This window comes from Lolium perenne, chromosome 5 (assembly GCF_019359855.2).
Source record: "Lolium perenne isolate Kyuss_39 chromosome 5, Kyuss_2.0, whole genome shotgun sequence".
In the NCBI taxonomy this organism is placed as follows: domain Eukaryota; kingdom Viridiplantae; phylum Streptophyta; class Magnoliopsida; order Poales; family Poaceae; genus Lolium; species Lolium perenne.
Genome location: NC_067248.2, coordinates 50,848,731 through 50,865,093, shown reverse-complemented (window position 1 = coordinate 50,865,093; position 16,363 = coordinate 50,848,731). Strand labels below are relative to the sequence as shown.

Genomic DNA, 16,363 nt, shown 5'->3' with positions numbered 1-16,363 from the left:
CGGCAACGGTACTGAGGCCCATAAAGTCAGAAGAAAATTGCGGTAGAACATTGGAGGTGAGAACAGCCGCATCACGAGCATCATCATCCATCCACTGGGTGTAAGCAGTTAGGTCAAGCCGATAGGTCTCAAGAGCGGCAGAATACTCGTGGGCCTTCCGATCATACGTGCCACTGCCGCATCATCCGCACTCTTATCTTTATCCTGGTCAGCCTTAGGAGCATCGGCATCAAAAGCGGGTGGAGTAGGAGCCGTAGAAGCAATGGGGCACGGCGGACAGGAGACCTCGCCGGACATCACACCTCAAAGATGAAGACCCCGCATACGAATGCGCATAAAGGCAACAAAATCAGGGTAATTTGCGCCATTAAAAATCACGGGGAAGCGAGGAATCACAACATAACTAGACGAGGCAAACATTTTCTTTTGTTGTGGATCGGGTCAACTCTCGATCGAGAGAAAATTAAGCAGACGACTCACGCAGGACTTGTAGTTGAGCAAACAGGCACAAGATTGCTCAACTACAGGTACAGAAAAGTAAACGAGGCCTTCACTTGAGCATAATCTTGTGCCTGTTTGCTCTCGATGGGTCTCGTTTACTTTTCTATAGTTGAGCAGGCGGCCAGCGGGGTAGCAGCCGACGACCTGTGAGGAGGTGACGGGGCGGCCTAGCCATAAGAGGACGGGGAGGCGGCGGCAAGGCGGCGGGACAGCCTGTGAGGACGGGACAACGGGATGGACGAGTTGTAGTATCCAAAAAAAAACTAAGCTACCATGTTAGGGAATATGCAACTTGTATTTCACGGGAGCCAAAGGCCACAATACATTGTACATGTCATGTTGAAATATGCAGGGAACCCCCTAACTACTGGGATGACAATATACAATTATAAACAAAGAGGACATGCATTATCTGCTAACTGGGTAATATATCAAAAAAAAATACATATAGCAAAAAGGGAAAGACAAATCATCTATTCAAATACATCTTAGAGATCTTGTGTGTTCACATTTTCAGATTCATCATCTTGTTCGTCATCAGGTGCGTCAACTTCAGTGTCTATAAGGGATAGAAATCCATAAAAGTTCAATGAGAAGCTTGATCAACAAGAAAGAAAATTAAATGTGCAAACACAAATAGTTTAAGTATTCTTTCAATGAAAGGTAAAGTAGATGATATTATCTATTGTTATTGGATATAATATATGTGATGAAAGAGCATTATATCTGCAGAGGATGCTTAGCTTAGCACGGTAAAGTTATCTAAAAATAGGTAAAAGCGCTAGGTCTTTGTCACAACCTTCTTTAACTCGTGAACCTTAGCGACTGTCTTAGCCATGAATATTTTGTTAATGCGTGCCCTGGCTACATAAGGGGCCTTGTCCTGCAAACACAGACCCATCCATGTATAAGTATTAGCAACAAATCAGCACCGCAAAAGTTGAAGAAGATTAGAAGCTGCCTTACCGAATCGTCAAAGAATTTCCAGTTTTCAGCAGCTACCTTACGAATCTGAAAGTTTTATGAGAAACAAACAAATTATCAATTTATCCACGAAACAATGGAAACGAATCATTATGCCTGCAGATAGAGACAAGGAGGGCAGGAGGCATTGAAGGATTGAACTGACAGCATCTACGGACGGCTTGTCATAGACGCCTTTGAAGTTCTGCATCCAAAATTGGTCCCTAACCAACCAAATTGTCAAATAAATCAGCGCCCGTCCAGAAAAGCAAAAAAAAAAAAAAAAGAACAGCAATCTGAAAAACGTGGAGGATCTCATCTTACTGGTAGATGAACAGGGCGAGCGATTCATCCTCTGACTTTTCCTCTGCAATGTTCATCACGCTCAGCAAGCGTGAAACATCGGAAAAGTCATGGGTCTTGGGCTTCTCCGCTCCATTGCTCTTCACCGCCAACCTGGGTGGAACATCGAAAATGTCAGGGGTCGACGCACCAAAATTAACCTCCATAGGTTGCATCACACGAACAAATCGATTTTCCTGTGGCAAATAATCAAATTGCGAAAAAAAAGTGTGGCAAATTGTCAAATCCCCCGTTGAACTCTTACCTGCCCTTGGCCTTCTTCCCCTTCCTCGATTGGATTGCATCGCTCATCGCTGCCACCCTGCGTAGGAATCAAAGGTTTATGGATCGCTCGACGCACACAAAACTAGCAATGTCTCTTGCATCGCAGAAACAAGATTCGGTTTGGATTCTTACCTGCTGTCGGCCTCGTCCGTGGCGGCGGCTCCCATGGATGCGATCTGCTTGCAAGGCTTCATGTCTGAACAACAGGTGAGATCGGCGCGAGGCGAACCCAGTAATCGAGCGCCCGAATTGAGAACGGTAGACGAGAGGCTGGCGACCCGCAGCTCAGCTAGGGTTTGGGAGATTGGGGAATTGAGGAAATTGCCTCTTTGCCCTTATGTCAGGTACTGGGCCAAATGAAGCCAAGCCCTGGTTCGTTTTGACCTTTAGAGGATATATTACAATCTCTACCTTTTGCGGGTAGGTTTTATTACAATCTTCATAAAAGAGGAAACCCGAGTTTGATACTTTTATTTTGGCAAACACCGACTTTGATAATAAGTCGAGTCCTCCGAGATCTCTCTTACGACCTAGCCAGGGCCGGTCCTGACTTTTCAAGGCCCAGGGTAAAACGAAATATGGGCCCTGTAAGGGCATAACTATGGTAGAATGGAAAATTTTCACTGCATAGATACATAGCAAAAAAAAAAAAAAAAACTTCCCTAATAAATAGATACATAGCAAAAATATTTCATTCAACTTAACGACCCCGCTATCGCCCCCACCCAAAAAAAAAACTTAACCATCCCATTGAACATAAGATAAAGAAATTTCCATTACCAAATATGTTAATCATGATAAACCCGATACACATAGATGCACGATACAAATTTTAGCAAAAACAATGTCTTGGCTCCAAATAAAGTAGGATTTCTGGCTACGGCAAAAAAATGAAGAAGAAATTTCATTACCAAATATGTTAATCATGATAAACCGGATACACATGGATGCACAATACAAATTTTAGCAAAAAACGATGTCTTGGTAGGACTTGTGCCTACAGTACTCTTTGTTTAACCGGTAAAAACAAATCTTATTAAGCAGCAAGGGTTATCGATGCCTCTAGTTCGATCTCCTGACGAGCGACAGCAGGACCCGAACTGAGACACTAGTTCTATGCTTTGATCTTGCAAAATTTTCAAGGCAGTGACTACCTTAACCTGCCCGCAATCTACTTCTACAAGACTGCAAACACCACCTTAGCATGCCAAGGCTTTAATCTCTAGATAATATGCAAGTACAAGGATCTATCTTGATCCTTAGCAAGAACAGCTGAGACCAATTCAGTGACTACAGTCTATATCAATAATGATGGAAAGCTGACATCGGACAGTGTCCATGTAAAAGGCCCTCTAGGCAAGCTTTCAACTCAACTAGATTTAAATGTGCGCCTTGGCGCACGATCCCGTGAAATTCGAACTGATCTATGGGAATATAGATTTAGAAAACAAAGTTAATAAGATGAACACACGAAATCAGAACATAACAATATTTTTTATGCACAATCAGAAAAAAAGCAAAATATAATACACCAAAAGCTAAGCTCGCTGCAGTTCGGTCTTTAGAGGCCACACCGCACATAAAATCTAAACCTAATTCTAATTCAATGGTTATGTTATGTTGATTTTTTTTTTTGAAGTGATATGAGTAGATAATATTATAGGATATAAACGTGTTATTGCACGTACTTTTCATGTGGAGATTTGAACTGTTTTTACTCCTTGAGCCAATCCAAATGGTCTTTTGTCATTGTGGGCTTGGAGAGTGAGAGAATAGAAATACAGTTTAGCTGGCATGCGAGCGAGCATTTTCGGTGGAGATCGGGTACGGCCACGCTGACAGTCGATGGAGCGGTGTACCGCCGATGGTGGTGGCGGAGATGGAACACATGCGTGACGGCTGTCCTTCCGCTGGTGGTGGCGGAGATTGGGTGTTGTCACATCAGCGGTCCATCTAACACTGCCGGTGGAGATATATATTAACGCCACCTTGGTGCACGATCCCGTGTAATCCTCACTGATTTACAGTTTGTGTAGCAATGATAAATTTCAGGTAGTTGAATGATATACATTGCTTAGGTTTCACAAAACTAAGTTAATAGGATGAAATTAGGATAAAACACATGGAATCATAAAGGAAGCAGCACATTCTTATAAACAATCATGGAAATAGAGAAATATATATTACAATAACCAACACTCCAGTTTTATCAGGAGCATTAGAAGTATGGAAGGAGAAGCAAAAGCAACATATACATAAGCTTGTTGCATCATTCATGGTTTGAGGGTAACTTATTGTTTGCAAAAAATAGCTCATTTTTCAATCTGATCAGTAATCGTAAGCATAGCCCTGTTAATCTATATTATAAACATGTATTTCATATTTTCCTTCTTTTATCAACTTTTTTATTTGGAGCCACTTAGATAGGTTTCATGGCCCGACGATGAAATCGTGTGTGTTACAGAAAGATCCACACACGTGTTCACTCAAAATTGGCGATGTACAAACATATATCATATTTAGTTTAATACTCCCCCGTTCCATAAATATTTCGTTACTTTGTCTAATTTAAATATATCTAGGTACTTAAATTTAGATAAATGTTTTTATGGGACGATGGAAGTATGTTTTTTTCTTCTATTTTTGCTTTCAAAGATGATTACGTTACCACTTTTGTATGCAAGTTTATTTTCTTGAAAGGATCACGTTGTGTTCCATTACAAAGACATGCTGAGTGTTGACTAAGTCGCAATTAGAGCGTGTCTGTTGCATCGGTACTAACCAAACAGTTTGCAAACATGCTGAATCGAACATGAGTAAATGAGCTTACAAAAGAAAAAGGACAAGCCACGCTCTGTAGCTCTCTCTCTCCAGTCTCCTCCCCACCGCTCCCTATTGAGTGGTCGGCAGCTCACTCCCCACCGCTGCTCTCTCCCAACCACGTGAGGCCGCCCTTTCCCTTCGTCCCCATCGTCGGCAGGAGACTCACACGCCCCTGCTCTTCTCCGCTCTCCATCCACGCTGCGCTGGCGCTGCTCGGCGCGGGAGCCAAGGGCGACACGCTCGACCAGATCGTCGCCTTCCTCGGCCCCGCTGGCGGCCGCGCCCACGCGGCGCTCGCATTGCACGTCGCGCTGCCCGTCCTCTCCGACAACGCCGGCGACGACGGGGAGCCCACGGTGCGGTTCGCCAACGGCGTGTGGGTCGACGACGCGATGCGCCTCAAGGCCGGCTACACCGCCGTCGTCTCCGAGCACTACCGCTCCCAGACGCGCCCGGCGTCCTTCAAAGCAATGGTGAGTCCCAGTCCGCCCCTGTCGATCGTTGCAGCTTTTTCCCAGGAATTCGCCCCAATGCTCGACTCCAATCTCTCACAATTAATCTGCTTCATGCCCGAGGAAGCGAGAGCCGAGATCAACCAGCGGTTCGAGAGCGTGACGGCAGGATCACGGAGCTCGTGCCCCAAGGCACCATCAACAGCTACATGGTGGCTGTCCTCGGGAATGCGATCTACTTCAAGGGCGCCTGGCGCAGCAAGTTCGACCTTCTACATGCACGCCTTCGGCCACCACGTCCGCGCGCCCTTCATGTCGAGCGGCAAGCGGCAGCCTGCCGTTCCGGCTACAAGGTGCTCAGGCTCCCGCACACGCTCGGTAGACGCAACGGCAAGAGCCGACGGTGATTCTCCTTGTACATCTACCTCCCGAACGAGTGCCATGGCCTGCAGGCCCTACTGCAGATGCTAGGGTCCCGCCCGGAGCTGCTCGACGACTCCTCGAGCCTGATGACCCAGGTCCCCGTGGGCGCCTTCAAGGTGCCCGTGGTTCGCCTCGTTGAATCTGGTCGCTGAAGTGCCCATGTGGGCGCTCGAGCTCGGCATGCTCGCGGGTGACCTAGCGCCAGGCGTCGACATCGGCGGACGCGGAGGCCCGGGACTCATCTCCACCAGATCAGCGGCCGCATGCATCCCACATCAGAGGGCTCCACAGAGTCGGCCTCCTCTTCCCGTGGGACACGCTGATAAATCGGAATAAGAGCCGAGGGACGCCGGCGAGGACGCCCTGCTTGGCATATTGGTCGTGTCGCAGGCCTCCCGGGGTGAATCGCCGACGGCCTCCCCACCTTATTGGGTAACTGAATTTATCTTCTGCATGAGTCTTAGAACTGAAATCTGGTTTATATTCGTAGCCCCCAACTCGAACATCAAATTTACTGGTTCCTCGGTGAGTAATTTGCTGCTTTATCTTTTGCAGGTTCCAGGAATATATTGGTCTTGTGATATTCCAAGTCTGTATTTTGGCATGTCTTCTTTAGTTTCACAAACTTGTATGATTCGCCTAAAATGGCATGAACGCATCATTCAAAATGGTAGTGATGAAATGCAGTGACAATTCAAACTTTCTCATAACGTTACTGGGTCTAATTCAGCAAATTAGAAACATGCATGTAATCATAGTATCTAAAAGGAAAACAAGTAGAAACACCATGTAATACAAGATCTTCCTTGGATTATTTGTTTTATGTGTGATATATGTTCTTGATAAGAAACTCAGGCCCTGAGTTTTAGTGGTAGGTTGGGGCTGTGTCCTTGCATACCCTTTTTCCTACACATATTTTACATTGGGGCTTATTTTTATGAAAAGCTTTCAAAATTTCAGATTAAGTTCTTTCTTCCTAAGAAAGCAAGGTGATTATGATACGCTTGATCGGAGTAAGGGTCGAATCAGAACAATGGAGCAGGTAAATGGTGTGATGGCTAGCTGCCAGGCTTTGAAGTTTCTTGTATGCTACATGACATTTGTCAATTATTTAAAATAAAAGTATACATGATTTTAATCCTAAATTAGTGTACTTTCCTTGAAGGTGTCACACCGAATACATATGATGCTAAACTTACTGGGCCTTGGTTGCGGCAGTGAAGGTGTCACACTGAATACATATGATGGCCAACCTGCTGGGTTTTGGCTGCAGCAGTGTGCAACAAAGGTATAACCGAAATCCTAAACCAGTGTACTTTCCTTGAAGGTGTCACATTTCCATGGTCATGGGTTTCAAAAACATGTCAAACAGCAAGGCCTTATCAATACAATGTTTCAAAAGACATGTCAAATGAATAATTCAAATATTTGGAAGTATCATCAACAATCAATACATTTATTGATTTACATAAGAAGCAGAACTCACAAATTATGCAGTTTGGCAAGAAGTCCCTCGCCAAAGAAATTTTGCACACATGAAAGTAAAAAATAGCTAACAGAGGAATTGCATGGAGGAAGAAATAGAGCTAGTTCAAATTTACAATAAGAGTACAACAGTGAACACCACAACCTTCATAGTCCAGAGCATGCAAACGACACAAGAGTAACACCGATGGCCATATCGTAATACAAAAAAAAATCCTACACATAATTGGATGAACTTAGTTTTTCTTGGGCTGCAGATCCAACAAACCTTTCTCTGACGGCTGCCTGATTCTGGGAACAATTATAATGAACTTAGTTCAAGCTAGTGCTGCGCGAGGTATACTCTATATATACATGTACACAAAAACTGGTTTTTGCAAGGAAGAAGACGGGTCACCTCTTATCCGATGAAGACATGTCAGATGGTTCCGGTGGTTACTTCACATCCTAGGCGAGGGATGGAATGGGCTGGCATGCGAGTTGAGTAAACCATGAAGAAAAAAAGCATATTGAGCACATATAGCTATGAACAAACATGGATAATATGCAGACAATTACCTGGCCAGACCGATCTTGAATAGTTTTGCCACATTTTGTGACTTGCAAAAGAACATACTGCTACTATTTTAGTAGGTCTTCCATCCAATATAGCAGGTAAGTAATAGATGTGGCAAAGGTTAAACTTCTCCGTATTGGCTACAATGGAATGTCAAACCAAATAAGTATATACATGTACTTATATATAAAATAACCAAAATATATTTGGGCTCAAAAACCAAGGTCAGTTAGAGAAGCCAAATAAAACACAACACAATGGCAAGAAAAGCATAGATTGCATATACTGACCTGAAATGAATAGCCACAACAACTGCATTTAAAGGTGCAAAAAATATTAGAAAGAACAGTTGTTACTTGCTGAAAATATTAGAAATAGTGTGTAATTTAGGAAGATGGAAATAATGCTGGATAAGCATTTGTAACATTTACTTGCTGAAAATATTAGAAGCTAAAAATAATTTGTATAGAGAGAAAAATATACAAGGCGAAGCAATGTATTGTTTTCATCAAAAGGGGAGTAAAAGTGATCTCAATGCATGAAATTGTAAGAGATCACTGACACGCGTACAGCACGCGACCGTTGGGAACCCCAAGTGGAAGGTATGATGCGTACAGCAGTAAGTTTCCCTCAATTAGAAACCAAGGTTTATCGAACCAGTAGGAGTCAAGAAGCACGTTGAAGGTTGATGGCGGCGAGATGTAGTGCGGCGCAACACCAGGATTCCGGCGCCAACGTGGAACCTGCACAACACGACCAAAGTACTTTGCCCCAACGTAACAGTGAGGTTGTCAATCTCACCGGCTTGCTGTAACAAAGGATTAGATGTATAGTGTGGATGATGATTGTTTGCAGAAAACAGTAGAACAAGTATTGCAGTAGATTGTATTCGATGTAAAAGAATGGACCAGGGTCCACAGTTCACTAGAGGTGTCTCTCCCATAAGATAAATAGCATGTTGGGTAAACAAATTACAGTTGGGCAATTGACAAATAAAGAGGGCATGACCATGCACATACATGATATGATGAGTATAGTGAGATTTAATTGGGCATTACGACATAGTACATAGACCGCTATCCAGCATGCATCTATGCCTAAAAAGTCCACCTTCAGGTTATCATCCGAACCCCTTCCAGTATTAAGTTGCAAACAACAGACAATTGCATTAAGTATGGTGCGTAATGTAATCAATAACTACATCCTCGGACATAGCATCAATGTTTTATCCCTAGTGGCAACAGCACATCCACAACCTTAGAACTTTCTGTCACTGTCCCAGATTTAATGGAGGCATGAACCCACTATCGAGCATAAATACTCCCTCTTGGAGTTAAGAGTAAAAACTTGGCCAGAGCCTCTACTAATAACGGAGAGCATGCAAGATCATAAACAACACATAGGTATAAATTGATAATCAACATAACATAGTATTCTCTATCCATCGGATCCCAACAAACACAACATGTAGCATTACAGATAGATGATCTTGATCATGTTAGGCAGCTCACAAGACCCGACAATGAAGCATAATTAGGAGAAGACGACCATCTAGCTACTGCTATGGACCCATAGTCCAGGGGTGAACTACTCACTCATCACTCCGGAGGCGACCATGGCGGTGAAGAGTCCTCCGGGAGATGATTCCCCTCTCCGGCAGGGTGCCGGAGGCGATCTCCTGAATCCCCCGAGATGGGATTGGCGGCGGCGGCGTCTCTGGAAGGTTTTCCGTATCGTGGCTCTCGATACTGGGGCTATTGTCGACGAAGACTTAAGTAGGCGGAAGGGCAGGTCAGGAGGCGTCACGGGGGCCCCACACGCTAGGGCCGCGCGGGCCCCCCTTGGGCCGCGCCGCCCTAGTGTGGCGGCGCCCCGTGGCCCCACTTCGTCTCCTCTTCGGTCTCATGGAAGCTTCGTGGCAAAATAGGCCCCTGGGCGTTGATTTCGTCCAATTCCGAGAATATTTCCTTACTAGGATTTCTGAAACCAAAAACAGCAAAAAACAGCAACTGGCTCTTCGGCATCTCGTTAATAGGTTAGTGCCGGAAAATGCATAAATATGACATAAAGTATGCATAAAACATGTAGGTATCATCAATAATGTGGCATAGAACATAAGAAATTATCGATACGTCGGAGACGTATCAGCATCCCCAAGCTTAGTTCCTACTCGACCCGAGTAGGTAAACGATAACAAAGATAATTTCTGGAGTGACATGCCATCATAACCTCGATCATACTATTGTAAGCATATGTAATGAATGCAGCGATCAAAGCAATGGTAATGACATGAGTAAACAAATGAATCATAAAGCAAAGATTTTTCATGAATAGTACTTTCAAGATAAGCATCAATAAGTCTTGCATAAGAGTTAACTCATAAAGCAATAAATCAAAGTAGAGGTATTGAAGCAACACAAAGGAAGATGAAGTTTCAGCGGTTGCTTTCAACTCATAACATGTATATCTCATGGATATTGTCAATGTAAAGTAATATAACAAGTGCAATATGCAAGTATGTAGGAATCAATGCACGGTTCACACAAGTGTTTGCTTCTTGAGGTGGAGAGAGATAGGTGAACTGACTCAACATAAAAGTAAAAGAAAGGCCCTTCGCAAAGGGAAGCACTGATTGCTATATTTGTGCTAGAGCTTTGGTTTTGAAAACAAGAAACAATTTTGTCAACGGTAGTAATAAAGCATATGTATCATGTAAATTATATCTTACAAGTTGCAAGCCTCATGCATAGTATACTAATAGTGCCCGCGCCTTGTCCTAATTAGCTTGGATTACTGAGATTATCATTGCAATACATATGTTTTAATCAAGTGTCACAAAGGGGTACCTCTATGCCGCATGTACAAAGGTCTAAGGAGAAAGCTCGCATTGGATTTCTCGCTTTTGATTATTCTCAACTTAGACATCCATACCGGGACAACATAGACAACAGATAATGGACTCCTCTTTAATGCATAAGCATTTAGCAACAATTAATGTTCTCATATGAGATTAAGGATATTTGTCCAAAACTGAAACTTCCACCATGGTTCATGGCTTTAGTTAGCGGCCCAATGTTCTTCTCTAACATTATGCATGCTCTAACCATTAAATAAGTGGTAAATCTCCCTTACTTCAGACAAGACGAACATGCATAGCAACTCACATGATATTCAACAAAGAGTAGTTGATGGCGTCTCCAGGAACATGGTTATCGCACAACAAGAAACTTAATAAGAGATAAAGTGCATAAGTACATATTCAATACCACAATAGTTTTTAGGCTATTTGTCCCATGAGCTATATATTGTAAAGGTAAATGATAGAAATTTTAAAGGTAGCACTCAAGCAATTTACTTTGGAATGGCGGAGAAATACCATGTAGTAGGTAGGTATGGTGGACACAAATGGCATAGTGGTTGGCTCAAGGATTTGGATGCATGAGAAGTATTCCCTCTCGATACAAGGTTTAGGCTAGCAAGGCTATTTGAGACAAACACAAGGATGAACCGGTGCAGAAAAACTCACATAAAAGACATATTGTAAACATTATAAGACTCTACACCGTCTTCCTTGTTGTTCAATCCTTACTAGAAATTATCTAGACTTTAGAGAGACCAATTATGCAAACCAAATTTTAGCAAGCTCTATGTATTTCTTCATTAATAGGTGCAAAGTATATGATGCAAGAGCTTAAACATGAGCACAACAATTTCCAAGTATCAAATTATCCAAGACATTTTACCAATTACTACATGTAGCATTTCCCGTTTCCAACCATATAACAATTTAACGAAGAAGATTCAACCTTCGCCATGAATACTATGAGTAAAGCCTAAGGACATATTTGTCCATATGCAACAGCGGAGCGTGTCTCTCTCCCACACAAAGAATGCTAGGATCCATTTTATTCAAACAAAACAAAAACAAAAACAAACCGACGCTCTAAGCAAAGTACATAAGATGTGATGGAATAAAAATGTAGTTTCACTAGAGGAACCTGATAATGTTGTCGATGAAGAAGGGGATGCCTTGGGCATCCCCAAGCTTAGACGCTTCAGTCTTCTTGAAATATGCAGGGGTGAACCACCGGGGCATCCCCAAGCTTAGAGCTTTCACTCTCCTTGATCATATTGTATCATCCTCCTCTCTTGATCCTTGAAAACTTCCTCCACACCAAACTCAAAACAACTCATTAGAGGGTTAGTGCACAATCAAAATTTACATGTTCAGAGGTGACATAATCATTCTGAACACTTCTGGACATTGCACAAAGCTACTGAAAGTTAATGGAATCGAAAAATCCATCAAGCATATCAAAACAGGCAATGCGAAATAAAAGGCAGAATCTGTCAAAACAGAACAGTTCGTAAAGACGAATTTCTAAGAGGCACCAGACTTGCTCAAATGAAAATGCTCAAATTTAATGAAAGTTGCGTACATATCTGAGGATCACTCACGTAAATTGGCTAATTTTCTGAGTTACCTACAGAGAATTTTGCCCAAATTCGTGACAGCAAAGAAATCTGTTTCTGCGCAGTAATCCAAATCTAGTATGAACCTTACTATCAACGACTTTACTTGGCACAACTATGCAACAAAACTAAGATAAGGAGAGGTTGCTACAGGGTAACAACTTCCAAGACTCAAATATAAAATAAAAGTACTGTAGTAAAAACATGGGTTGTCTCCCATAAGCGCTTTTCTTTAACGCCTTTCAGCTAGGCGCAGAAAGTGTATATCAAGTGTTATCAAGAGGTGGTGTATCAACATTACCTTGGGCTTTACCCTTACCTTTCTTGTTCTTTTTCTTACTCTTTGATTTAGGGAATACATGTCTTCCCCCCGGTGTAGAGGTGAATTTTAGGGTGCCTTCTCCCATATCTATGACTGCTCCCAATAGTTTCAGCAGGGATCTTCCGAGTGTGATTTGTCCTGTTCCTACACATTCAATAACAAGATAATCAATGGATATTGTTCTTCCAAGAATGGTTGTATGCACACCCGCAGCTATTCCCTTGGGAATTATAACAGAGTTATCAATAAGAGTTATTCCTTCTCCCCCTTCAACGAATCCCCAAAGTGTCAAAGATTCATGAATACTCTTAGGCATAAGGCAAAATTCAGACATAATATCACAATTGGCATGAAGAGTTTGATTACCGATAACAATTTTAATAGTAGGATCCCATAATGAAGGTTCAGAGTTCACTAAAACTTGATCAAGACGGTTTCGAACATATCTATAATTTTCGTTCAAGCGAGATGCACTTGTCTCAAGAGTGTTTAATCTATTATAAATGCTAATAAGGGCTGAATCAAAGTTATTAGCTGAATCATGTGATGCAACCAACTTCTTTATGGCATTAAAAGCTTGATCCCCATTGCAATGAAGGAAATCTCCTCCCACTACAGCATCCAAGGCATATCTATAGCGAATCATAAGACCAAAATAAAAGTTACTAAGGAGCAAGCTTAGAGTCATTTGAGGTTCAGCTTTACGATAAGAAGTGAAAATTCTGGACCAAGCATCTTTAAAACTCTCCTCATCCCCTTGTTTAAAAGTGAAGACTAATTCTTCAGGTGAAGAAGTAACAGGTGCAGAGCTTGACATGGTAACAAAAGTAAAATCCAAGTAACTAAGTAAAATGCAAGTAACTAAAATTTTTTTTGTGTGTTTTTGATATAGAGTGCAAGACAGTAAATAAAGTAAAACTATCAACTAATTTTTTTTTGTATTTTGATATAATGCAGCAAATAAGAAAGTAAATAAAACAAAGCAAGACAAAAACAAAGTAAAGAGATTGGATTGTGGAGACTCCCCTTGCAGCGTGTCTTGATCTCCCCGACAACGGCGCCAGAAATTTAGCTTGACACGCGTACAGCACGCGACCGTTGGGAACCCCAAGTGGAAGGTGTGATGCGTACAGCAGTAAGTTTCCCTCAGTTAGAAACCAAGGTTTATCGAACCAGTAGGAGTCAAGAAGCACGTTGAAGGTTGATGGTGGCGAGATGTAGTGCGGCGCAACACCAGGGATTCCGGCGCCAACGTGGAACCTGCACAACACAACCAAAGTACTTTGCCCCAACGTAACAGTGAGGTTGTCAATCTCACCGGCTTGCTGTAACAAAGGATTAGATGTATAGTGTGGATGATGATTGCTTGCAGAAAACAGTAGAACAAGTATTGCAGTAGATTGTATTCGATGTAAAAGAATGGATCGGGGTCCACAGTTCACTAGAGGTGTCTCTCCCATAAGATAAATAGCATGTTGGGTGAACAAATTACAGTTGGGCAATTGACAAATAAAGAGGGCATGACCATGCACATACATGATATGATGAGTATAGTGAGATTTAATTGGGCATTACGACATAGTACATACACCGCTATCCAGCATGCATATATGCCTAAAAAGTCCACCTTCAGGTTATCATCCGAACCCCTTCCAGTATTAAGTTGCAAACAACAGACAATTGCATTAAGTATGGTGCGTAATGTAATCAATAACTACATCCTCGGACATAGCATCAATGTTTTATCTCTAGTGGCAACAGCACATCCACAACCTTAGAACTTTCTGTCAGCATCCCCGGATTTAATGGAGGCATGAACCCACTATCGAGCATAAATACTCCCTCTTGGAGTTAAGAGTAAAAACTTGGCCAGAGCCTCTACTAATAACGGAGAGCATGCAAGATCATAAACAACACATAGGTATAAATTGATAATCAACATAACATATATTCTCTATCCATCGGATCCCAACAAACACAACATGTAGCATTACAGATAGATGATCTTGATCATGTTAGGCAGCTCACAAGACCCGACAATGAAGCATAATTAGGAGAAGATGACCATCTAGCTACTGCTATGGACCCATAGTCCAGGGGTGAACTACTCACTCATCACTCCGGAGGCGACCATGGCGGTGAAGAGTCCTCCGGGAGATGATTCCCCTCTCCGGCAGGGTGCCGGAGGCGATCTCCTGAATCCCCCGAGATGGGATTGGCGGCGGCGGCGTCTCTGGAAGGTTTTCCGTATCGTGGCTCTCGGTACTGGGCTATTGTCGACGAAGACTTAAGTAGGCGGAAGGGCAGGTCAGGAGGCGTCACGGGGGCCCCACACGCTAGGGCCGCGCGGGCCCCCCTTGGGCCGCGCCGCCCTAGTGTGGCGGCTCCCCGTGGCCCCACTTCGTCTCCTCTTCGGTCTTCTGGAAGCTTCGTGGCAAAATAGGCCCCTGGGCGTTGATTTCGTCCAATTCCGAGAATATTTCCTTACTAGGATTTCTGAAACCAAAAACAATGAAACAAAGAATCGGCTCTTCGGCATCTCGTTAATAGGTTAGTGCCGGAAAATGCATAAATATGATATAAAGTATACATAAAACATGTAGGTATCATCAATAATGTGGCATGGAACATAAAAAAATATCGATACGTCGGAGACGTATCAATCACCTCACTTATGTCATGTTTGCTAGTCTCTATTCTCCCAGATCTGGCCAATACAAGCAAGGACTTCTCAAGGATGAGAATTAAGTGAGATATCCTGGACCAATGAAGTTTGCATGTTGCTTCTCTTTTGATCTTCAGAGAAGTAGAACTTTTTATGTAAATTTTAAACTATATTAGAAAGTGGACGGTGAAAAGAGTGGAATGTCTAGTTTCATGAGCCGGCCCAGCGACGATAATGTGGGGTTCTCTTACATAATGGACTGAGCCACACTCGGCCCATACGTTTTCTATTTATCAACTATGGCTCATTTTTCTTTTATTTATTTATAGTTTTATTATTAGTTCTTCCTGCCTAACCCATTTTCCCCATCACAAGCCTACACCGATAGAGAAAGAAGAGGCATATAATGAAGGTCATTGGATATTTGGTTCTTCGGATCCTGTCAATTAGACTGAAAGCCACGTTTGGAATCATCCATTTAAGTCAACAATGAGAGCCAACATGCTGCTAAACGGTATGTTCCTCTTTCCTGAGTAAGAAAAATCATATTTGATTTTGTTGGAATCTAAGATTAGTGTAATAGTACTCTAGTAGAGTCTAGAATGCTCTAGGGGAATTGAAGATTAGTAGTAGTCTCCTAGGAAAGTCTAGAATATTCCAGTAGTGTGCTAGAATCTAAGTTAGTTTATTAGCAAAGTCTAGAGTATTCTAGGGAGTGTTAGTATAGTAGTAGTGTCTGGACTATTCTAGTGTATGAGTTAACATGTAAGCCTAAGTTGAGCTATATATATGAGAGGGTGTGGAGGTCCAAGTGACCAACCCATCCACAATTTCCCCAAAAGCCTACATGGTATCAGAGCTAGAGGCAGTGATGCTGTGTGCTACGGGCTGCCTGTGGTGATTCGGTGGAGTGAGGTGGAGTTCCGCAAAATCCAGGGGAAATACAACAGACGGGCAGAGGAGTGGAGTGCTGCCCAGGTAGAAGTGTTGATGTGAGCTGCTGCAGAGGTGCGGAGCCAACCGTCTGCAGCGTTCGGAGTGGTGGTGAATCTTGCAAAGTTCGGTGTGGTGGT

General features: G+C 42.8%; 2 protein-coding genes across 2 annotated transcripts; one reads left to right on the top strand and one right to left on the bottom strand.

Moving 5' to 3' along the window:
* Nucleotides 1-817: 817 nt before the first annotated feature.
* On the bottom strand, nt 818-2,482 carry LOC127299157 (DNA-binding protein MNB1B). The gene is made up of 7 exons (XM_051329072.2): nt 2,224-2,482; nt 2,072-2,128; nt 1,789-1,920; nt 1,631-1,688; nt 1,468-1,512; nt 1,301-1,384; nt 818-1,060 (listed from the first exon to the last, which is right to left on the bottom strand). Exons 1-7 carry the CDS (start codon nt 2,283-2,285, stop codon nt 1,007-1,009), a joined length of 492 nt encoding a protein of 163 aa, XP_051185032.1. The 5' UTR covers nt 2,286-2,482; the 3' UTR covers nt 818-1,006.
* Nucleotides 2,483-4,707: 2,225 nt separating this feature from the next.
* LOC127303326 (serpin-Z1-like) lies at nt 4,708-15,823 on the top strand. The gene is made up of 5 exons (XM_071820763.1): nt 4,708-4,713; nt 4,917-6,221; nt 6,750-6,831; nt 6,955-7,077; nt 15,666-15,823. The coding sequence occupies exons 1-2, from the start codon at nt 4,708-4,710 to the stop codon at nt 5,835-5,837; spliced, it is 927 nt and encodes a 308-aa protein (XP_071676864.1). The 3' UTR covers nt 5,838-6,221; nt 6,750-6,831; nt 6,955-7,077; nt 15,666-15,823.
* Nucleotides 15,824-16,363: the final 540 nt, after the last annotated feature.

Bases quoted from the DNA above. Each gene is read 5' to 3' on its own strand.
- LOC127299157 (XM_051329072.2), bottom strand. From the start codon at position 2,285: ATGAAGCCTTGCAAGCAGATCGCATCCATGGGAGCCGCCGCCACGGAC. The intron at 1,513-1,630 runs GTCAGTTCAATC...TAAAACTTTCAG, and splicing joins ACAAGCCGTCCGTAGATGCT to ATTCGTAAGGTAGCTGCTGA. The intron at 1,061-1,300 runs GTTGTGACAAAG...TATCCCTTATAG, and splicing joins AGGTTCACGAGTTAAAGAAG to ACACTGAAGTTGACGCACCT.